The sequence below is a fragment of the Lathyrus oleraceus genome, chromosome 3 (assembly GCF_024323335.1).
Source record: "Lathyrus oleraceus cultivar Zhongwan6 chromosome 3, CAAS_Psat_ZW6_1.0, whole genome shotgun sequence".
In the NCBI taxonomy this organism is placed as follows: Eukaryota; Viridiplantae; Streptophyta; class Magnoliopsida; order Fabales; family Fabaceae; genus Lathyrus; species Lathyrus oleraceus.
In genome coordinates, this window is record NC_066581.1 from 317,739,270 (window position 1) to 317,764,004 (window position 24,735).

Here is a 24,735-nt window from a genome sequence, read left to right on the forward strand (position 1 = left end):
GGCACACAACCACTAGCCTTGTGGTTTGCAAAGTCTGCAAACCACGGCCTAACTTGAACCTTAAACAATTTTTCATCAGGAAATTCTTCCCGGATTTCCTTTTCAGATGCGGTAACCTCGACATTAACCAAGCGGGATAAATGATCCGCTACCAAGTTTTCCGACCCCTTCTTGTCTATAATTTCGACATCGAATTCTTGTAACAAGAGGATCCAACGGATGAGCCTTTGCTTCGAATCCGGCTTGGTCAGCAGATATTTAATCGCCGCGTGGTCGGTGTACACCACGACTTTAGACCCTATAAGATAGGACCTAAACTTTTCTAGCGCATACACTATTGCGAGTAGTTCTTTTTCCGTTGTGGCATAATTTATTTGAGCCTCGTTAAGAACCTTGCTCGCATAATGTATAGCATGAAAAGTTTTGTCCTTTCTTTGGCCAAGTACCGCTCCAACGGCATAGTCACTCGCGTCACACATTAGTTCAAAATTTTCATTCCAATCGGGAGCGACTATTATTGGAGCGGTAACCAATTTTTCTTTTAAAACCTCGAAAGCTTGCAAACAATCGTCGGTGAAGAGAAATACCTGATCTTTGGCGAGTAAATTGCTCAAAGGTTTAGCCACCTTTGAGAAGTCCTTGATGAAGCGCCGGTAGAACCCCGTGTGCCCCAAAAAACTACGGATGCCCTTCACATTGACCGGAGGGGGTAATTTTTCAATTACATCAACCTTAGCTCTATCCACTTCAAGCCCCCTTTTAGAGACTTTGTGGCCTAGCACAATCCCCTCGGTCACCATAAAGTGACACTTTTCCCAATTCAGCACCAAATTAGTCTTCACACACCTTTCCAACACCGTCTTCAAATTTGCCAAGCATAGACTAAACGTCCCACCAAACACCGAGAAGTCATCCATGAAGACTTCCATTGTTTTCTCTATTAGATCGGCAAAAATAGCTTGGACACATCGTTGGAATGTCGCCGGCGCATTGCAAAGCCCAAAAGGCATTTTTCTGTATGCGAACACTCCAAACGGACACGTGAAAGCCGTCTTCTCATGATCAACCGGGTCAACCGCAATTTGGTTGTACCCGGAGTAGCCGTCTAAAAAACAGTAGTATTGTTGGCCCGATAGTCTTTCAAGCATTTGATCCATAAATGGGAGTGGAAAATGGTCCTTACGAGTCGCGGTATTCAACCGTCTATAATCTATACACATTCTCCATCCCGTGGCAACTTTAGTCGGGATCAATTCGTCTTTGTCATTACGGATTACGGTCATTCCACCCTTCTTCGGAACCACGTGCACGGGACTAACCCACGGACTATCCGAGATCGGGTAAATCATTCCCGCATCCAAAAGCTTCACCACTTCCTTTCTTACAACCTCTTTCATCGTAGGATTTAAGCGGCGTTGTGGTTGAGCCACCGGCTTGAAATCCTCCTCCATCAAAATCTTGTGCATACAATAGGATGGACTTATTCCTTTTAGATCGGAAAGAGTCCAACCCATAGCTTCTTGATTGGTTTTTAGCACAATGATTAGACGGGCTTCTTCTTCTTTGGTCAAAAGGTTGCTTATGATGACCGGCTTTGCCTCGGTCTCATCTAAAAACACATACTTTAAAGTCGAAGGTAACTCTTTTAATTCAATTGGCGCTTTCTCGTCAATGACCTCCTTCTTCAAGTTGTCTTCCTCTACTTCCCACGGTTGTAGGTCTTCCAAACTATCAAGTTCCTTTAAGCATTCCTCAAGAGCTAGCTCCTCTTCAACAGTGAAAACCTCCAATGAGTCGTCAAGAGCTAACTCCATAGGAGATATCTCATGAATGTGCTTTGAAACTTCCATAATAGCGTCTTCGATCACATCGATGCGAAAGCTATCATTTCGATCCTTGGAATGCTTCATCGCCTCGAATAGATCAAATGTGACCTCCTCATTTTGAACACGCACCTTCATTAAACCGTCATCAACATCAATCATCATTCTTGCGGTCTTCATGAATGGTCGGCCCAATATGAGCGGAGCATCATCATCTTCCTCCATATCAATTACAATAAAATCCACCGGGAAAAAGAATTTGTCGACCTTCACCAACACATCTTGGGCTACGCCATGAGGATGGGTCGTCGATTTATCCGCCAATTGCAATGTCATTCGGATGGACTTAATCTCGATGTTGCCAAGCCTTTTGATAATTGACAAAGGTATAAGATTTATGCTCGACCCCAAGTCAATAAGTCCCTTTCCAACATACACATCACCAATTTTAACCGGCAATGTAACTCTTCCCGGATCAACCTCTTTCTTAGGAAGCGTCCTTTGAATGATGGCACTACAGCTTGCATCAAGGACGATGGTCTCCGGTTCCGTATACCTCCGCTTTTTGGTTAGTATGTCCTTCATGAACTTGGCATACTTTGGCATTTGTTCCAAAGCTTCAGCAAACGGAATGTTTATTTGTAATTGCTTAAAAATATCCATGAACCGGGCGTAATGTCGTTCATTTTCCCTCTTTGAAGGAGCATGAGGGTAAGGAAGATTTTGGACCGGAGTAGCGCTCACTACCTCCTTTCCTTTTGCAATTCTCGCACTTTTCCATCGAGGCTTCTTCACTACCTCATCATTTTTATTTTCCTCAATCTCCACACCTTTTTCTTTTTCAACTTCACCATTCTTTTTATTATTTTCAACTACTTCCTCATCACTCCACACTCCTACTTCACCATCAACATTTTCATCCACCATTTCCTCCTCAATCTCCTTCTCTTTCTCTCTTTTTTCACTCTCCACTCTTTTTTCATTTTCGCTACCCAACTCCCTTCTACTTCTCGTCATAATCGCCTTACAATGCTCCTTAGGATTTGTTTGCGTATTAGCCGAAAAAGAAGGACCGGTTTGTTGTTCAGCGAGTTGCTTGGCAAGTTGCCCAACTTGAGTTTCAAGATTTTTTATGGCCGCGTCATTACTCTTTTGATTTGCCATTGACATTTGCATGAATTGCGTCAATGTCTCTTCCAATTTAGAATTGACGACCGGCGGTTGTTGAGGTTGATAGGGATTTTGGGGAGGGTTTTGACGGCTAGAAGAACCACCTCCATAACCTTGGTTATGATAATAGTTGCTTCTAGGTTGGAACCCTTGGTTCCCTTGGTATTGTTGTTGTTGTTGTTGTTGTTGAGGGTGCGGTTGATAAGGTTGTTGTTGTTGTTGTTGTCTCGGTTGATAGTCCCGTTGATTAGCCATGTAGTTTACTTCGTCAAAACCGGGAGGTGGACAAAATCCGGTGTCATGTTCACCTTTACAAAGTTCACAACAAGCTATTTGTTTAGCTTTTGACGGTTCTCTTAACTCTTTGATTTGTTGCGTTAAAAGTTCCACTTGTTGTGAGATGAGCTTGTTTTGGGCAAGTATGGCATCATTCGTCCCTAACTCAAGCACTCCCGCCTTCTTCAAAGAATTTCCACGACTTTGACTTTGAAGATCATTCAAAGCCATACGGTTGATAATGTTGGTGGCTTCTTCGGCACTCTTTGACATCAACGAGCCACCCGAGGTGGCATCCAACAACGTCTTACAGTTTGGTTGAAGTCCATTTCGGAAGATATGGATTTGAGTTAATTCATCAAATCCATGCCCTTTGCATTTCCTAAGCATGGACTTGAATCTCTCCCACGCTTCATTCAACGATTCACTGGTTCCTTGAGAAAACACCGAGATGGCCGTCTTTGATTCCATGAATCGGTTATGAGAGAAAAATCTTTCAATGAATTTCTCCTCTAACACATTCCAGTCGGTCATTACAGCAGGTGTTTGATCGAGATACCAATCCTTCGCTTTACCGAGCAAAGCGTGGGGAAATAAACGTCTGAACAACGGAAGCTCCTGAGCCTGATCCACTCCGGCAGCCAATGCTATCTCATAGAATTTTGTGAGAAAAGCAAATGGGTCTTCATGGTCCATTCCGGTGAATGGACTCCCATATAATAAATTCAGAGTTCCCGTCTTCATCTCAGCTTGCCTTCCTGTGTGGTTAGCAAACTGAGCGGTGTTCCTTGGACTGTTGATACATGGAGTAGAAATCGGTGGTGGTGGTTGTGGCTCCATGTTTGGTACGAATGTGTGTGGATTGGTGGTTGAAGAACTTTCTCCTTGCTCTTGGCGTTGCCTAGCCTGTTGCCTCCTACGTCTTGTTTTGCTATTGAGCCTCCTTGCGGTTCTCTCGATCTCAGGATCAAAAAGAAGTTCGTCCACAGGGATTTGTCCTCGCATAAAACGTAAGCTGCACACTAAACCAAACGAATTACAAGCACAAGTCAAAAATTCACAAGCTAAAACTTAAACTACCATTGCGATGCTTGCAATATCAATTACAATCCCCGGCAACGGCGCCATTTTTGTTGGAGACAGTTTTTAAGTGTCGGGTTTTGTTATCGTATCCACAGAGATTGTAAGATATCACTGCCGTTCAATGGTTGAATTAATCTTAACTTAATGTAACACTAGGGTTTTGGTTTTAATCAAGTTATCTTGCATACAAAGTAATTAATTGCGGTAAAAGTTATGTTTTGATTAATATGAGAAATATTGTCAAAGTTAGGTTTCAATGATTACATTTGCTTTGCATGTTTTTGCACGGTCAACAATATTATAAACTCCTTTAGATGATAAATTATTTCACAAGGTCCTCTCAATGCGTTTCTCTCGAACACCCATTGTGAGTTTTGTCATTTTGATCCATTGTTTCTCTCGAACACAATCTATCAAAAAGACAACGTTTTGGTTCAACCTTATGGTGAACAAAATCATTCGTTACTATCTCTAGCTAACAAACAAGTTTGGATGAAAACCTAGGTCAAGAATCGGTAAACATCTCTCGATCAAATACCAACACAAAGAGTTTTAAATAGAAACAAAGTTTTCATCATATATTTACCGTTAAAGAGTTTACAAATGAGGATCCTTACATTTACACACAAAGCTTGGAAATCACCTACATCTAACCTTGACAAATGGAGACTTAGCTACTCATTTTCATGGTAGCTTGGTCGGCAAGTAAGAAAAGAGGGTTGATCAACATCCAAGTCGAATGATCGAGGTTGGATGGGAATCCACCTTCTTTTTGTGGAAGATGGTTGCTAGATGAAGAGAAATGAAATTAGGGCATAAAAAATCCCTCCAAGCAATGCTGTAAAATATCTAAGAGAAAGTACAAAAAATGGAAAAGTTGGTAAAAAGTGGTATGGGCTCAAAAAGTGGCACCTGCTACTTATAGACAAGTGCAGAACTGTCACGCTCGCTAGGCGAGCAGAATGGCTCGCCTAGCGAAGGCCAAAAATGGGCACAAAATGCCCCTGCGCCCAGAGAAACTGGGCCTGTGGAACTGTCATGTTCGCCTAGCGAACAGACCTTCGCCTAGCGAAGAACTCGCTTCAACCTTCGCCCCAGCGAGGTTGAGAGGTTTTGCTACTGGAATGCTCGCTGGGGACTCGCTAGGACCTCGCCTAGCGAGCTAGTGCTGGCTGCTCTTTTCACCAAAACAGACTGAATTCGCTGCCACTTCGCCTTCAGTTCGCCTAGCGAATTAATTAACCAATTTACTGGAGCCTTTCGCCAGGAGCTCGCCTAGCGAAGGCTTTGCTTCGCCACAACCTCGCCTAGCGAGCTGGCAGATAGAATGCTTGTGAACTTGGTTCCTTTGCCAATTTTCTTGTGTCTTCATTTTCAATTAGTTCATGCCTTTTCCTGCACAATAACACACAAATCAAAGGCACCAAGCTTGTTTATCAATGTACGCATTCCATGTAAAATAAATGTGACTTTGACAATTTTAGCAGGGTAAAAGAGTGTTAGATGCCCACATATGATAGCTCAAATAAACACTTTTGGGCATCTAACACTAACCCAATCAATTGGATATAAGTGTCAATTGATTGGCCAGTATAAAAAGTTCTTAGAACTTTTCTGACAGCTCGTAATTCATCTGACATGAGAAAAACCTTATGCTTTTACAGTATATTGTTCGCTCAGACATATTAGGGCGAGCTTTCACACTTTGAAGCTTCAAGATTTTTCAGATAAATTAGTCATATAGACACTTGCTTGAATTCTTCTTGGAGATAAGGCTTGAGATATATTTCAAGTAAGTGTCATCATCATAGGATCAAACTCATCCAACCCTATTTAGTCAGCTTGCATCTTTAATCGCTTGACATTAATTGTTATCATCAAAAACTAGTTGTCATCATAAAAAATATTCATCTTCAAGAGAACTTTTTTTATTAATAGCCTACAAAAATGGTTCCATAACTCTACACAACATCTACATTTATATCTTATTGCACTAACTTATGTCGAGGCTTTGGTGGAGACATTCACTCTACCTATGGGAAGAAACACAATATCACATTGGTTAAAAATAAAATCTACAAAAGGTTAATATAGAATGACACTATCATCTTACAAGTTGATTTTATAGGGATATGTTATACAAAACTCTAATCTTAATATGGTATGAGTGTTAGATTAATTATTTAATTAATCAAATGTGAATTGACATAATTAATTATTAATAAATTATATTATGATCAATTCTATAAAATACTGATTATTTATGAATAACTTGATTGAATTTTGTAATTGAATTGATTATGATAGGTTGGACCATTCAATTAAGCCCAAAACCCAATGAGAGATCATGTCCTCAATCTTATTTAAACGTTGTCCATTACACGATTAATATAAAGTGAAAACTCTAAACGACAATTAGGATAATAATTTTCTGATATCCATGGAACTAAATCCCATATCATATGTGCTATCCATTATATTTCTCTGGATGCTATTTGTTACATTGGATTTATGGAGTATATTTTGGTATACATGTAATGAGTATAGTTAATTATTATTTGTTTGATACAAATTTTATGTAGATCAAATATACTGCAGCTAGTCTGGTTCAATATAATTTATGACTATTATTATTTTTGAAATCGAAATGAAATTGTGAATTGTTGATTTATTTTCAAAATCAGATTACAAGAAATGTGATCTTGAATATCAAGAACATTATATTTGTTTTTTTTTTCAAACGTTGATTCATGTTAACCTAGTTAATGCTAGTAAATTGTTCTAAGTGCTTCCTATTTTGTGTTGTTAAACAAATTATTATTCTTTTCCGTGCATCAACATGCTTTTAGTTAGTTTTAAAACAGTACTCTACATTCCGTAATTATCGGGAATATGATTGAGGGTTAATTATTGAGATCAACAAGTTGAACAAATAGGACCTCCTATTGGTATTTGCAACAAGTTTAAATAGTAGCACACAAATCTTCATTTTTTTTTTGCTAAATAATAGGCAACTACTAGTATTATTCTAATAATTTTGGCATTGAAATTTTGTAAAAAAGAAACATATTCTATAAAGATTAAAAATATTGATAATAAAATTATTAGTCTTTTAATTTATTATTTACATGAATTATATTGATTTATTATTAGAGTTTTATAGTATGATATAAGAATTCATTCTTGATTTAAAAACTATTTGGGAGAAGAATATGGACATTAACACCCAAATTACTGATTATTATTAATGAAATCAATTTATTTCTTGATTTTTACCTTTTACTCATGTAGATCCTGTTGTCAAATATAATACATGATAAATGTTATGATTAATTATAAATTCTTCATGGAATTATTGTCATTTATATTCCTGATTATTAGTTATTACTAATACAAATTATTGAGAATTATTTGATATAATTAAAACTATCATTACTTTAATTTGTTATTATATATTTTGATATAAAAATTTATTCTTGATTTATTAATCGCTGATATAAGAATTTAAAAAAATTATGGTGATTTATAGTTAGAGTCTTATAATATGATATAAAAGTTACTCTTTGACTATGAATCATTTTTTGAGATGATATTGCAATACTCTATAAATGATCAAAGACTCAAAGACTCTACAAAGGATAAAAGTCAAACTCTTCAAGGTTAGTCATATTTTTATTATCATTTTTTAAACCTCCTATAACATATTATATAATTGCATATATAGATAAATATGGATAATCTGTATATAATATTATTATCCATGATTTTCTAATTAAAATTGTGCAATTAATATAAATTAAATATTGTATTTTTCATATTATTCTAAAATTAAAACTCTATATCTATTTTCATAAATTGATTTCTTGGTATATACTCAAATAAATAAATATAAATCAAACTTTATGAGTATAGTAAAAAAATTATTAATTAAGAGTTTTATTATGGATAATTAAATAATCACTCTTAATTTGTATAATTGTAATCACATATATCGTGGGTGCAATTATACAAATTTTACTATTTTACATAAAATATAATCAATCTTAATTTGTGTGATTGTAACTGACGTATCCAGGATACAATTGTAAAAAATTTGTTTAGTAAAATAATTAAATTTATTTTATTTATAATAATATTATATTGATAATAATTATACCTTATCGGTGTGTTATTATTGATATAATTTATTTTGTTTAATGTATTTTATAATTTTATATTTATGTCAATTATGTTTCGAATACCCTATCAGTGTTTGATTTCTTTTTGACATAATATTTGTACGTTATTATATTTCTTATTTAATAATGTTAAAATTATTATTTAATAAATAAATAATCATTTTAAAGACATATAATATTTTATGAAATTTAATAATTTATTTTAATATTTTTATTAAAATAGATTTCAATTCTCTATGTATTATGTAAGTGATGAATATACCCTATTGGTGTGACGTTATTTGACATGATTATTGTGTGATAGGGAAAATAGTTGAATATTTGTTTAAATTTTTTTTAAAATTCTTAATCTTAGTTCAAATATCATTCTCTATTAGGTGGGAGAATTTAACATGTCAATTGTAAAAAATTGAGAAACAAATATTATTTATTTATAAATTTATAGAGACTTATGTTGAGGATATTATATTTTTATGTTAGTAATAAAGTTTATGACTATTTGTGATATGTATTCTTAATAATAGTTAAAATTGAGTCTCATATTTTATCACTGCGTATAAAATAATATATTTCTCAAATGTGTGTCATTATAATCGTAACATTGAGTTTTGAGTGAGTTATTAAGATATTGTATATAATCCTATATTTAAAATTTTAGGAATTTGATTTCACTCAAATGAAGATAAATCTTTTATATGACCATCATATTCTTTCATGTGAAATTATTTATAATATTCTATTAACGTGCAAAATATATGGTTGGATTCTAATAATGATAGTATTATACAACCACTTCTCTGTATAATTTTGCAATAAAAAAAAATTAGTATCTCATAATAATATATAATATTAGTACACTCTGATAAATCTTTTTCATACATGTTGTCATACATTCTCGCATGCAGTATAAAATATGACATATTTTAAGAAGACTTCAAAATATTAAATAACTTTAAGAAGTCTTATTCTATTATACTGAGATATATATTATTCTCTTAATCTCAAAAAATGTCATAATTTGATGTTTAGGTCGATATTGAAAAGATACAATAATTCTTTAGCATGCAATATATTATGTTATTTTATCTTCAATAGTCCATATTTGTCATGTCATAATATAAAAGTACAAGTAAATATCAATACTCCTATAGAGTATAATATTGTGTTATAAAGGTACTTATGATTAATGTAATTACTCTTATAATAGGGTGTGCTTATATGTAATTACTATTCTTAGACCTATGTGGATATTCTATGACATTTAATTTGAAAATTCATTAGTAAAATCATTAATGAGAGACTTATATGATAGAATAGTGTATATATATTCTATTCAGATAAATGAGAAGGACATGATTTCCATTATCTTACATTATACACATGAGTAAGTCTTATGGTATTTTGGGTTACTGGGAGTTTATCATTAGCATATTCATATGTATGGATCATTTTTAATAACACATTTCTCTTAACTTAAATATGTTACCCTAAATTCATCATTCTCTATATAATTTGTAAGTTATAACATGTACTCTTTTGATTAATTAGTGTTTTTGACAATTATTAATATTTTAATATTAAATTAATTTGATTTAATTAATTAAATATGAATTGACATAATTAATGAACTATATTATGTTCAATTCTTATAAAACACTAATTATTGATGAATCAATTGATTGAGTTTTGTGCTTGAATGGACTATGATGAGTTTAACCATTCGGTTAAGCCCAATGAGAGGTTTCTGGCCTCAGCCCTTTAGTTATTTAAGTGTTACTTCATTAGACGATTAACATACAGTGAAAATCCTAAACGACAATGAGGGTAGTAATTCTTTCATACTCACTATCATCGATGATAATCTCATTAACTTCTACAAGGTACACGGTTCTTATTATTATTGATTATTTTATAATATAACAATATGTTATAATTTGTATCTATAGATTATCAAAAGTTTATCTTAAATCCTTCAATCATAACATATCGATTCGGCCTACCCAACATTTATATTTGTACACCAAGTTTAATAGTGTTGAATTTGAAGAGGTGTATTGAGAAAAACTCAAATCCCACGTTGATTAAAATTAAAAATATCACATAGACACACATTTCACTTTACATGTCGATTTTATAAGAATGAGTTAGACTGAAGTCTAATTCTAATACTGCAACGTAGTATCATGATGCATAGATTAGCTATTTGAACCTCGTCATATCTCCTAATTACTAATGTCAATGTGATCGTGATGAGGAGCTAGAATTTTATAAATGACTCATATCCTTCTCTCTTTCTTAACACAATTAAAAAAACAAAAGTTATAATAAAAATATATTCATAAATTTCTATATGAATAAATGACTCATATCCTTCTCTCCTTTTGAACACGTTGATAAAAAAGGCAAAAATAAATGGATTCAAAATAAATAAAAATCGGGCGCAAAAGTGTCAGAAAAATTAAACTGAATGCACCAAAATGATCCGTGCGAAATAAACTTCTCGGAAACATACAAGTTTTGATCAAATTTTGAAATAAAAAATGACCAGATAAAAGGCTCAAACTGATCAAAATATGACTGAAAAAGTAGTCGAAAAAATAACACGAGCACGCCATATTAAACTACGTAAACCGTAGATTAACAAATTGACGTCTGCAAGCTCGATTTTGAAATTTTTTGCCCGCTAATTTCACGTACATTTGAGAATCAATTCAACCGGTTTACATGTAAATCCAAAAATTTATTTTGATCGATATTTTAGGTATTATGTAAGATGAAATGCATGATATGCTATACAAATGAGGTGAATGTCATGATAACTGTATCGATTTATTGAATTAGGGGCAAAATTGGAGTATTACAAAACTCATCATTAAAATAAGAACAGACACTTTCATACACCAAGAAAACATTTAAAACAAACCCATAAAATTCAATAGTGTTCATCAACACCTTCAAACAAGTTCATTTGTACCATGGAAATTTAACATTCATTTTCTCCATTTTCATTTATCTCTAGTGAACCGCCATTTACGATGCATGTAGAAGAAGGTAGATGCGTTTATGCAACTTCATCAGGCTATTGTTCATTGGTAATTGAGCAATCATCAACATCGTCATCACATGTTAAAGCTTCCATTAGAAGAAGATTCCTTAGATACTTTCTGCTTTCAAATTTCAGATTAAAAAAAATATTGATAAAAAATGAAAGATAAAAGTTGAATCGTGTGTTTTCTATACAAGAAATAAATTAAATTCGAATTAAAATTCAAGTCTCGCGACTAACACTCTTGAGATATGCAACGAACACAGATAATCAATCATTCATCAAAATACCTCCCAAAATGAGAGGAAACAGATCATGAAGTCTCAGTTTCACCCGAACTCTTCTTGGAAGACTTTCGCTTCCATAACCATCGCTTCTTATTTGTCATTACGTCTACAATTCCAACATTAACAACAACATATAAGAGCATTCATGTACACACATTAGTACAAAAAATGACCGTAAAACCCAATGCAAAATCCTGTTATTCCAAAATGTTTCAATACTATATAAAGAATTAAAACATGAACAAACCCAAGTCTTCAACTTGTTATTGAACAAACAGAAAACCAAAAACAAAACGCACTCCCTCTTCAAATATCTCAATGATTCATAGATCAACAGAAAAAATCCCAAAAATTTCAAAATTTATAAAATAAAAAAGTTCAATTTAGTATTACTCTCAACAACTTTCAAAGACACATATGTTTCATCATCATTGTTTTAATTGGGTTACTCAAACAATTTTCCACATGTTTAGAAACCTCATCTTCATATATCTAAATGGTGTTTTACAAATGGGAAGTTCATATGAATTGACCGAATACCCATTTTGAGATCTTTGAGATGAAGTGACTAAAGAATCAAATGGATCAAATCCATCACCAGGTTTACGAGCTTTTTCGATTTTGATATTATCTGAAATAATAAGTAGAATAGGTTTAGGTTTAAGATTAGAAATAGGATTGGAATTATGAGAAGGCGAAGGGTGAGGGGTAGAAATCGATTTGGCTGGTGTAAATGATGAAGAAGATGAAGAAAAGCATATGACTCTACCTTGGCCTTTGAATTTTCCAGAGGATGAGGATGAGAAAGGGTTGTTGACTTTCTTGATGAACCCTTTCATCTTGTCTTTTACATCGTCCTAAAAATCCACTATGGGAACTCCAAAAACTATCAACATAGCAAAAAAAAAAAATTGTACTGCCATGTCACCTTCTGTTACTCAGATCTAACACCAGGAACCAAAAGTGTGGACGACAAATATTAGGAGGGTGATTCTTTAATGAAATTATTTAGAGGAACAAAAAGTGGAAATGCCTAACTTTAGAGGGACTAAATACATATTTGACCCTTATATATTATATGAGAATAGTCAATTAAGAATTATAACACTCATTGACTGTCATTCACTTTATGAATGATTCCTTTCGCATTTACTTTATTAAAATTTAAACCAGGTATACCAAAAAGTGTTTCATCAAGTAGAACTTTCTGAACTACTCATGCACTATTATCAATGTAGATGGAAGTTGTAATGGAACACTAATTCAAACTAGCTTTGACATTAACTTTTATAGTTCATTTAGGACATGAGAATGTTGCTTTTATGGTTTCATCCTGAACTTTTCAAATATACTCCACATAGAACTTTAGGTCAAGGGCTTTCACTAGTCAAATATATTAGCATTATTGGTCTGATTTATTACGTAAAAAAATTCCTTAGTATCTCATTGAGACAATCTTTAACAAGCATCATAAACATGTGATTTTGATAAATAAAAAATATTAAAGATATGTTGCTGGAGAACACTCTTTTTAGAGTTATCCATACCATTTATAAAGGCACTTAAAGTGCATATTATATGGAAAATCAAGACACATCTACTAACGAGAATCTTCTAATTCACACACCTCTTCCTTCAGAATTCAGTGGACATCCTTATAATTGATGATGTAGGAACTTTATGTTTAAGAATCTAGTTTTTTCCCCACTTTATTTCTTAGTTTTGGTTTGTAATTGTACTTGTAAGGAGTACAATAATAGATGCTCTGCTAGTCATATGTGAATCTAGAGGTCTTTTATGGTTAGTGATATGTGAATACATGATCCTTAACCTAGCTCTTTGGATGGGTATATAAGAGTTATGTTCCCCTTGAGGATGTTGATCTTGTTGAATATATCATGACCACACAAAGTTAGAATTGTGCCTTAGTTTAATGTGGTGAGTGACTCACTCTTTCAATACATATGATATGTTATAGCCAACTTGAGACTTGGAATTGTTTGCTTCACATAGGGTGGTTTCACTAGTGTTGAAAAACGCTTGATGAGTCATTTTTGGCCGCGTCATATGATATGGTGAGCTCGAGGCTAACGTGGTAGACTGAAACAAATGATATCAAAATGAGCTTATGTTATGTTAGAACGATCCACAATTCCTAAACACGAGGTTTGCAAGGGCGAAGTGGTTTAAGAAAATAAATAGTAAGGGTGATGTCATGTATGACAATGATAAAATTGTGAGTTTAAGATTGAACTTAATCGTGTCCGCCTAAATATTCAAGATAGATGGTTTTCTAATAAATGGACCTAATTAGAAAACTAAGTCCATCATTAATGGTGGGTTTATTTTGGGTATTAGAAAACCAATTTTTGAAGAAAATCCTTGTGTTAAAATTGAAATTGGAAGAGATATATGGATAGTATCACAGGTAATGATAGCAATGAGCGTGTTCCTTTGACAAGTGTGGTAGTAGATTGTGTGAAGCGATGGTTTAAGGATACTCTAATGGAGGCTAAAGGTGGTGATGTTAATATACAAATTTTGGTTGGTGATATGTATTATAGTGGCTATGGTGTCCTAAAAGTTTCTCAAAAGGTAAGTTTTTTTGTTTTTTTGTGTGATTTGAATTGGTCTTTTTTAAATCAACTTTCATTGGATTATGGTTTGTTTGTTTGGTGATTATTTTTAGAGTTATCTTGTGATTAAATAAGTTAATATTGATTGATAATAGAGATAAGAACAAGTTGGTGACTATAAAAAGATTATGTTAGAATAACAACTAGTAGTAAAATAGAAAATAGAAACGCAAATCACGAATAATGAACATCATTGATTTCCTTTTTCAGAGAGATACATGTCTCACATGTTTCTCTTGAGTTTCTAATTTTATTTATTTCTATCTTGAATGATTTATTGATTTCCTCAAGATACTTTAAAGATTCCTTAAGAGCTAAGTTGTGTTCTTTCAATTTATCATTTTCTTTAATTAGTTGAGCAGTCGTTCTAAACATTTGTTCGTAAGATGATTTAGTTACCTGAATAGTATCTTTCTCGTAAGTTGCCTTTAAGAAAAATTGACTGGCTAAGACAAAAATTTGCTCAGAGCTAAGACAAAAAATTGCTCAGGGATAAGGTGCCAATCGATTGGCTAAGACAAAAAATTGCTCAGAGCTTTTCAAACAGCTTCCAACTCATCTGACATGACTTCAAGACATTTTGAAAATATTTTCTTGAGAAAAATCAGTTTGAAAAAGTGTTTTCATGTGTGCGTCATTTAGCCATCACTTTTATGAGAACGCCTTTAGGCTTTACAAATAATTCACTCAAACTAATTGAGGCAAAGATTTCTTGTACTTTAAGACATTATCAAATTCTTTCTTTCTTTTAGACACTTGCTTGAGTTAAATTTCATTTGGTTGCCATCATCGGATAGTCAAGTCCAACAAACCCTAATTATTTGGTTTGTATCTTTAACCTCTTAACCGCTTATACTTGACTTGTCATTAAGGACCAGTTGTTGCCATTAGACATTAGTTATTATCATCAAAAGTTGTTATCCTTGTTAAAAGCATATCACCTGTAAAATAGGGTTTCATACAATAAACTTCGAGGGAAGACCTCTCTAGTTTGCACAGAACCCAAAACTCTACACTCATGATCATACAAATATACCTCATACACATTATACAACACTTCATTATAAATATATGCACATATATTTTTCCATTACAAAACTACTTTACATATAGTACGCAAAAATGCAGGGCTACCCCGGTACTCCATCTTTGAGCTTTTGATCCGGTCAAACATACTCTCATAATACATGCAAGAGATGGTGAAAATGCTCCACTCACTGCAAGGCGTTCTCAAACGACTACAAAACCACCCTAAAGCTATAAGTCGTATAATCGGTCAAACACTAAGACAAAGAAGCATTCTCAAGGCACAAAGCCTCTAATTTCCTTGAGCTGCTAAAAGAGGCGTCTGAGTAGACTTCAAAGTGTCCCAAACAGAAGTTAGAGACTTGTCCTACCTTGCCACTCTCCTTACCAGAAGATTCTCTTGGTCGGCAAGAGAATCAGGGATGTTAAGGGGCAACAAAAAGTCCCTTATCCAAATAAGAAAGGTTTAAGTTGTTTGTATTTCTAGTGGATATGTATCTCGTTGAGGCTTTAGATTGCAAACACTTTCTTCCGACTGATGATTTTCATCACGTTGGTGGTCAAACTAAAGAGCATTTTAGTGATCAATTCCAATGAGGTCTAAAGCAGCATAGGCGCAATGAGTATATCATGTCGGAGTTGCCATTCCTTCCTCCAAGGCACATCCGAACATATTGGTAAGATACGAACAATCCTTCTTCGAAGGAGGAACCTTACGTTCCCTAGAGGAGTGTGGGCCTGAACCCATCATCAAGGGAAGTGCCAAAAGACCGAAACACTTTGTGACCTCTAAAGAGTATTTAAAGCAGCAACACTTCTGGAAGGCTCAAAAGTATTTAAAGGGCATGCCTCAGTTCCTACTAGCCATATTCCCCGCCTTAAAAGTTAAAGCATTACTTCATCCTTCACCGAATCTGCACACAATTATTATTAAAGCAACCATGTCATGAGTAAGCAAATTGAAACCAAAGAGACCAATAATATCCAAAACTTACTGAAATCAATATTCCTTTCTTCACGGGTATGGGCCTTCATCAACAATCATGTATCAATGAGGCGTTTAAAGCATTTCCGATCGGCCTCCTCCGGAGGAACATCACCCTCAAAGTAACCCAAGTCGTTGATGAAACTAACTAGCTACTTCTTCGGATACACTTCTTCTAGGGAAAGGTATTTCTCTGTATATACATATAGCTCATTTTCCATGCGAAAATGGCTCTCGGTCTAGTACTTGAGGAAAACTCAGCACATCCAATCTTTTCTAGATAAAAAAAAAACAAAATATCAAAAGGAAGAAGGATAACTGCAAACTGGGAAAGATAACTCAAAGAAATGTGAAGCCGACTCTTTAAGAATTGTATGCTAGTATGCAAAAGAAGGTAGACTCTATCAAACATGTCAATTCAATCACACGACACACTCAAGTGTTTTAGTTTCCAAAGTCAAAATGAGGGTACCATGAAGAATTAAAGGCGTGAATCCCCAAGAAACTAAAACATATCCTTTTTCTCTTCCAAGATAAATGAGAGAGCGATCGAAAACCAAGGCTAATACGACAAACCCTTACCTTGTTATGCATAAGCAAAGGGTTAAGGCAACTGTTATGGGTTGACCATATCGATCTCGTCCGACCAGTTTGAAGGAGATGCAATCCTTATAGAATCTTCTCAGCACAAAAGAAATATCCTCTGAATGAATACATAGGATCCAAACTTTAGGTGCCTTCAACGATTCTCCGCATTTCACGCCTAACAAATAACAAGTTTGTTATTTCCTCTTTACTTTACATTGAGAGCGCACCAATTCATGTACTCGATTTCAAATTCAATTTCAATTTACTTTCCTCCCTCATATATTAAATTGAGAATTATAGTGCTAACCTTGCAGGTCAACCCCTACTCTATCGCACTGAAAGCTCGTATTTGCCATTATATTTTATCCTCAATCTATTTTTGGTTCTAGTACGGAACAACAACCATATACGAGGATAACACTGCATGCACCCCTCAATTAAAAGATGGTTGGTTACATTAAAGCATTACTACAAATAATATATTTCATGATGACGATTTCACCTCACGTATTGAAATACTGAGGTCAAATACCTGAACGCATCCTGTATTTTTTTTATAAAAAAAATACAATATATTTCGTCGGTTATTTGGAAAATCGAGGGGTAAACCTATTTAGTCTACATGCTTCGAATCTCAGCAACCTTAGTTTATGTTTTTATCTCATTAAAAGTGGCACATTATTGAATATTTTATTTTTAATTTAAAGGTACCTACTTTTCACCTCAATTTTCTTACCAACCGATATGTATATGTTTCTCTAATATATATATATATATATATATATATATATATATATATATATATATATATATATATATATATATATATATATATATATATATATATATATATATATATATATATATATATATATATATATATATATCTTTAGCTTGTAGCATTCAGTTTCATTTGTCTAAACAACACAAATAGAACCCTAACGAAGAATCCTAAATAACGAGAGTCATAAACACATACCATCTTCAATACGAAGATGTTATATGTTTATGGCTCTCTTTTCTTCTTCATAGATCCAAATCATTTTCTTTTATTTCTTCTTCAGATATCTGGTACGTCAAACATCACTACTAATATTTTTATCATATTGTTGTTGTTGTTGAGATCCGATACCTTAAAGTTTTTGTTGTTATTATTGATGTTGTTTTTGTCGATGATGTTGTTCTTGTTGTTGAGACCCTAAACCCTAGAGGTTATTTATTGACGTTGTTGTTATTGATATTGTTGTTTTTTATTGATGTTGTTGTTCTTGATATTGTGTTTGGTGTTGTTGTTATTTTCTTGTTGTTTTTGTTGTTGATATTGAGATTATATTTTTTGTGATTCTTTGTGCAACTCTCATCTTGTTTTGTCTAGTTGAGTTTATTATATCTAATGTTGATTGTTTGTTTCACTAACCCATTTTTGAACATATAACATAGTAAATTGATTTTGAAAATAATCATATGCAAAATTATGTTGTATCTGAAACTTATCTTACATTGATTAATGATTTTCTAGCATTCTGCAATTCATCATTCATCTCAAGTTGTTTTATTGTTAAAATCTCTCAAATACTTCTAGTTTTCGTTCAACTTTCTTCCATATTTGTTCATTTTTTAAAGCAAATGTTGAATAAATAAGTTAAAATATTGGATAAATTTTAACCATAAAACAACGTGAGAAGAATGATGAGTTGCAGGATGCTTCAAAATCACAATCAATGTAAGTTGTTCTTCAAATATAATACAATTGTTCATATAATTATTTTTCTAACCAATTTTTAGAAGTTATATGTTCATTATAGGGTTTAGTGAAATGAGTCATCCACATTAGATTTAATAAACTCAAAATTGTTTTACCCCTCAGTTTCATGAGATGAACGAGGTGAAAATATGGTATATCCGTCGGTGACATTACAAAAATCGAGAGGATACGTGTTTTCGCCATTGCAGAATTCCAAAAAGGTCTCCATAGGGATCAAACTCGGATCTTTTCACATACCCGTCAATTTTTTAAAATCCGAGAGGTAAAATTTGCAATTTTCATGACTCCATTCGTTACATCGCTTTTGTAGTCGAGATTAAATGTATTTCGCGTCCGATGTTAAATGTGTTTTTTCTAATAGTGAAAGGGACCGAACAAAACGCATTACTTCAAAATTTTGTGTCACTCATGATCTTTAAAAGAGTAGTAATATAAACATCCAATAAATTTGCTCATGTGATAATCTTCCGGATCTTATCACGATGTCACTCCTAATTAAAACTTTTAGTTGATTAATACAAAAGATTGACCTTCAATGTCGAAGAAATGAGCGTTTCGTTGAAGGGAAGAAATAAATTTATTTAAAAAGATATTAAAAAAAATATTATACCTTTTTCTTTCATTAATTTTGTTTTTCACTCATTTTTTAGTAAAGTTTTAATGAGACATGTCTCAACAAATATTCAAAGAAAGTGTTATGAATAATGGATGTTGAATTCTTTTATCTTTTGGTCACCCAATGAATTTTCTCCACTTATTCATATTTATAATATTGTCTAATTTTTTCCTATAAATATGATTTATTTCATTGTATTATAATAAAATAATATTAAATTTCTTAATATTATACTAGCTTCTTGTGTCTATATGTTTTTTAAAGAATATTTATGCGAAAATATAAAGGATTTTTTTATGTATTTAGTTTTAATTATTTATAAAATAATATAAAATAATAAGATGAAAGAGATATATAAAGTTTTAAATAAAAATTAACAAGAGAGAAGTTTGTAAAACAAAAATGGAAGAGATAGGAGTAATTGAAAAAAATATATTACACCGAAATTATGTTTTCCCTGTATATAATATAGATTATAAACAAACTCAAGAGTTGGGAGTAACAAAAAGAGATTAAATATAAAACCAACGAAGCAACAACTTAACAAAATTAAGGTTAAAATCTCCATATGAATATTCATAAAACTTAAAAATAATAGATTTCTAATCGATAAATTTCGTAAATTGGTTTTCGCGTTAAAACTAACACAAAGTAAACAACTTTGCTATACGCCGAACTGCCTTTTTCTCCGATAGCGCTCTCTCTCTCTCTCTCTCTCTCTCTCTCTCTCTCAACCCTTTATAATTTCTCCATTGAAATCCTTCCATGTTCTCTATATAGCATCACTCACAGCTTCCAAAACCCTAGAAAGTTAACAATTTCACAATTTTTGGGTTTTTTTTAGGGTATTGGAAAACCAGTTTTTGAAGAAAACCCTCGTGCTGAAGTTGAAATTGGAAGAGATACATGGAGAGCAGCATAGGGAAAGATAGCAACGAACGTGTTCCTTTGTCAGGGGTGGTAGCTGATTGTGTGAAGCGTTGGTTTAAGGATACTCTAAGGGAAGCTAAAGGTGGTGATGTTAATATGCAGGTTTTGGTTGGTCAGATGTATTATAGTGGCTATGGTGTTCCTAAAGATGCTCAAAAGGTAGGGTTTTTCTTTGTTTTTCTGGTGATTTGAATTACTCAATACTTTTATTCAACTTGCATTGGAATGTGGTTTGTTTGTTTGGTGTTGATTTTTAGGGTTCTCTTGTGATTAAATAAGTTAATATTGCTTGATAATAGAGATAATACGAACAAGTTGGTGACTATAATATGTTAGAACAACAACTAGTAATAAAAGATAAAATAGAAACGCGAATAACGAAAAATGAACATGATATTTGTTTACTGTTGTTCGATTCAACCTGCTGTGACTAGGTCTTTGACTAGAGAGAAGCTGCACCGAAGCTCCGTGTTAATACTTCTATCCACATTACAAGAATACCTTTAAACCGCACGGGGGCGAGCTCGCGCAACAAGCAATTGGTCCTAACCACATTTAAGTCAAATGCTAGGGCTCCCTCACCCCTGCCTCTTTGGTTTGCATATGAAGCACAGACTCGGACAACACACTGACAAATAAACATAATGATAACTTTAGAAAATAAGTAGTGATTGTATGTAATTAAGAGTGTCGAGTGTCAGTAATGTGTTGGTCACAGAGGGGTGTCTTTAATCTATTGTGTCGGTGCTACATATGTGATTCTATCGTGTATATGCTAATAGTGTTATGCTTGGAATTGCATTGAGATGCAGTTGATAGGGCCACAATTGTGGTTGCGGTCGGGAAGCATAAAAGCTTCGATATCATGGCCTTGATTGCTGTTATGAACCGTTTATGAAAACATGTATACCAAAATTCACACACATGCATATGAATTTAATTGAAAGATTGTGTTCCTGTCTATATATGTGAAGAGCAACATTAGAAGTTCTCTTGTGGGTGGATGTGATAAGTCTTTTAAAGTTAAACATAAATTTATAAATCCAGTTAATTTTTTTAATAATGTTAAAACTTAATGCTTTGTGTTTTGGATTCCTTTAAATGTATAATATGCAGAGATTATATCAGAAATAGATGTGAATAGTTTCTATTGTAAAATATATTGATTTCATGAACCTCTCTTTGAATATAAAGAGTAATAGTGTGATTATGAAGTATGGACAATGATTGGATTCTCTGGAGTGTGGATATACTTGTTTGTCTGTCTTTTGGTTTGGGACGCTAATGTTCTTTGTTTCGAAATGAAGAGTAAATTTTGGCTAACGAAAGCATCAAGGGTTAGATCTTCAGTTTGGAAAGTTGGCGATAAGCGTCCTGGTAAACCCTCCGCTGTTGTTAGCAGCTTGTCAAAATTATCATCTCTCTTTTCCTTTGTAATTTTGCGTGACTTTTTTGTTTGGGGCGTTTTATTAGGTTATAATGCAAGTGATTCTGACTCTGACGAATTGGACGAGGACTCTTAACCAGACTAAATTTGGTCCCATCCCTAAATTCTGAATGGTGAGTTTATCCCATTCTTTTGAACACTCTTTGTGTTGTTTCTCATTAATTACTTGTTTTTTTGTGTCACATTACCTAATGGAAAATCTTGAGCCTTGAGCTTTATAAGATGTGATTTATATTGATGTGTTTTGTATCAGGTGCTTCAAATTTATTTTTGATTTGGAAATTTTATACCCCGCTTCTTATTGGTTTTGTTTGTGTAATAATTTAAGAATGGCGAGGGTTATTGAGATTTGAGCACTACTGTATCTTTTAAGCAACATGTGATTGATGAAATTTATGTTCTGTGATTCAGATTTTTTTTTGCTGTAATGAAACATGTGATTTGACTTCATGTAAAATTCAGTAGTTTGTGTCAAATCTAGTTGGAAAGGAGTTTCAGGAATTATAGATGTCAGAATTTTCTTTATTTTTACATGGTAACCTTTGGAGTTGAATTTGAAAGCTTAAAATAGCCTAATAGTTTGTTTGTTGTTCCATACTGCCTTACCGGAGTCTCATGCTTATAAAATGAAATGTTATTGCCACAGAGAATGTTAACATGCTAAGCTTATGCTTATTACTTTGAATCCTTAATTGCTTTGGTATCATCAGTTGACTGTTGTTGATGTCAACATTCTTGTGAGAGAAATCTTTCAATTCCTCATAAAATATATAGATAATAGTTCAAACTTCAAAGCAACACTTTGGTATTTGGTTTATGGCACTTTTCTTTTTAACCTAAAACTTAGGTAGTGTTTTTGGGAAAGTTCACTTAAAGTCTTAGTTACATTACTAGGCTTTGGGTGAACACACATTTCATTTATTTGCACAAAGGAAGAGAGTGGCAGCAGTGGATAACATTGGAAATGTAACACAGACTAGCTCTTGTTGCAGTGACGCAGTAAAGCTACATGTTAAAAATAATTTATTCATTCACTTGTGAATATATTGCAATATAGTATGAAAATATTTAATGGTGATTCTTCCATTTGGAAATGTAACATACATTGTTGTGAAATAGTGTGTATAATAACATAATGGAATTTCAACAAATTGCTAGTGTTCCGTAATATGCTTAGTTAGTACAAAGTGTTTCCAAGTAGTGGCGGCCATAGTACTATATTGTTGAGGAATTTGAGCAACCTGTTATTTTCTGCTATCTGTGATTAACAACATTGTTAGCATACTAATATGAAAATACTTGGTGAAAGGTGTAAGGGAAACCGATGTTGTACCATACAACAAACTAACTTTACTGCATACCCTGAAGTTGTGTTCCATAAGTCATATTTTTCAACAATTGATGTTTTTTGCTGCGAATTGATGGATTGGCTGAAATTTTTAACTACCTCAAGTCTTTGCATTACTGTCATTCACATTCAAAACAGACCATTCTTGATTTTCAGGTTAAATTTCCCTTTCTGATAGACCGATTCCTTTGTTTTGCAGGTATATGCATTGTGCGACATCATGCTTCTTCATAGGCACCATATGGATGTTTTTCCTGTTATACGTTTGCTTTGTGATTAATGTATGGTTTGCTACATTTTTTTTTATCAATCAATGAAAAAGAAAAGTGACATTATTGGATTGTTGAGCAAATTGTTTGATGGTAGTCGAGGTTTCTTTCGCACGTTCCATGATATGGCACCATATCATGCAAATAGAATAGGGACGAGTCTAGAATTATATAGTTTATATGATTTTTAAACTTGTACTATATATCATTTTATTTACTCATTTGTCTATGAAATGATGTAAAACCCTTCAGTTTTATAGACTCATTTGTCTGGCTTCATGGCATGTTCATTGTCATATGTTTTAGTTAATCTGTTACATTAAGTTTGGATATAAGCATATGTGGAGGCTTCATCGCACGTGGTGTGTAACTACACACCACCTGGTGATAACTATATGGAAATCCAAATATGCTCTTTGTCACTATTCAGATATAGAAATTTGGATGCACCATTATACATCAAATTTCTTCATCAGAACGACACTCGATTCAAGTAAAAAAATGTGTCCGAACTTATCCATAGAACAATATTCCCAATATGTTTTAGTTGTGTGTTAAACATACGAGTGAATTTAGATTTCAACAATGAGACATGTCTCTAGCCGAATTTTATGCATTGGTCGGGTCTTTATTTCAGAATAGTGGGGTAGATTTCAATTTCAAAATTCGGATAAACCAAATGACGTTATTATGAACCCCTTGACAATATTTAAGAAGAAATTTTCATATCATTTAACATTGCATACATTATTCACACAATAAATCAGTTTATAATTCATTCGGATATCATATATTAGTCATCCATAAAATATAACTAATCATACAAATTTTCAAATTATTTAAAAAATGCAAATAAAAATACCACTTCAACCGTCTATATCTAACACCATGGTTCCTCGTTTGCCTCTCTCTCTATATTGCAATGCATGTCAGACATATAATAAGATTGCCTATAGGACGACCTTCTAAAAGTGTATTCTTGAAATCTCCTTTAGATAAGACATTTCTCTTAATAACAATAATACACTAACATATCAGCAGTACATCCATAACATGGTCCGTCCTCACCTGTTCCTCTTCAAATAACTCTTGATAAACTGACATAGAGAGATCTCCTTGTGACTCTAGTGTCATATGAAACACGTTATAAAATCATTGGATGTAACTGTATATCATACTCCATGGACGAGGAGTTGACAAAATGCATACATCCTTTGATACCAGATGCTCATGGTAGTCCACAAGTATCACATCGACATCTC

At 33.2% G+C, this 24,735-nt stretch overlaps 1 protein-coding gene and 1 pseudogene across 1 annotated transcript; one reads left to right on the top strand and one right to left on the bottom strand.

Moving 5' to 3' along the window:
- Positions 1 to 227: 227 nt before the first annotated feature.
- The window catches only part of LOC127127371 (uncharacterized), a 158,366-nt pseudogene continuing 133,858 nt past the window's right edge, over positions 228 to 24,735 (bottom strand).
- On the top strand, positions 20,093 to 23,752 carry LOC127127374 (uncharacterized). Its single transcript, XM_051056548.1, has 4 exons — positions 20,093 to 20,568; positions 21,717 to 21,786; positions 21,883 to 21,969; positions 23,404 to 23,752. The coding sequence occupies exons 1-3, from the start codon at positions 20,386 to 20,388 to the stop codon at positions 21,930 to 21,932; spliced, it is 303 nt and encodes a 100-aa protein (XP_050912505.1). The 5' UTR covers positions 20,093 to 20,385; the 3' UTR covers positions 21,933 to 21,969; positions 23,404 to 23,752.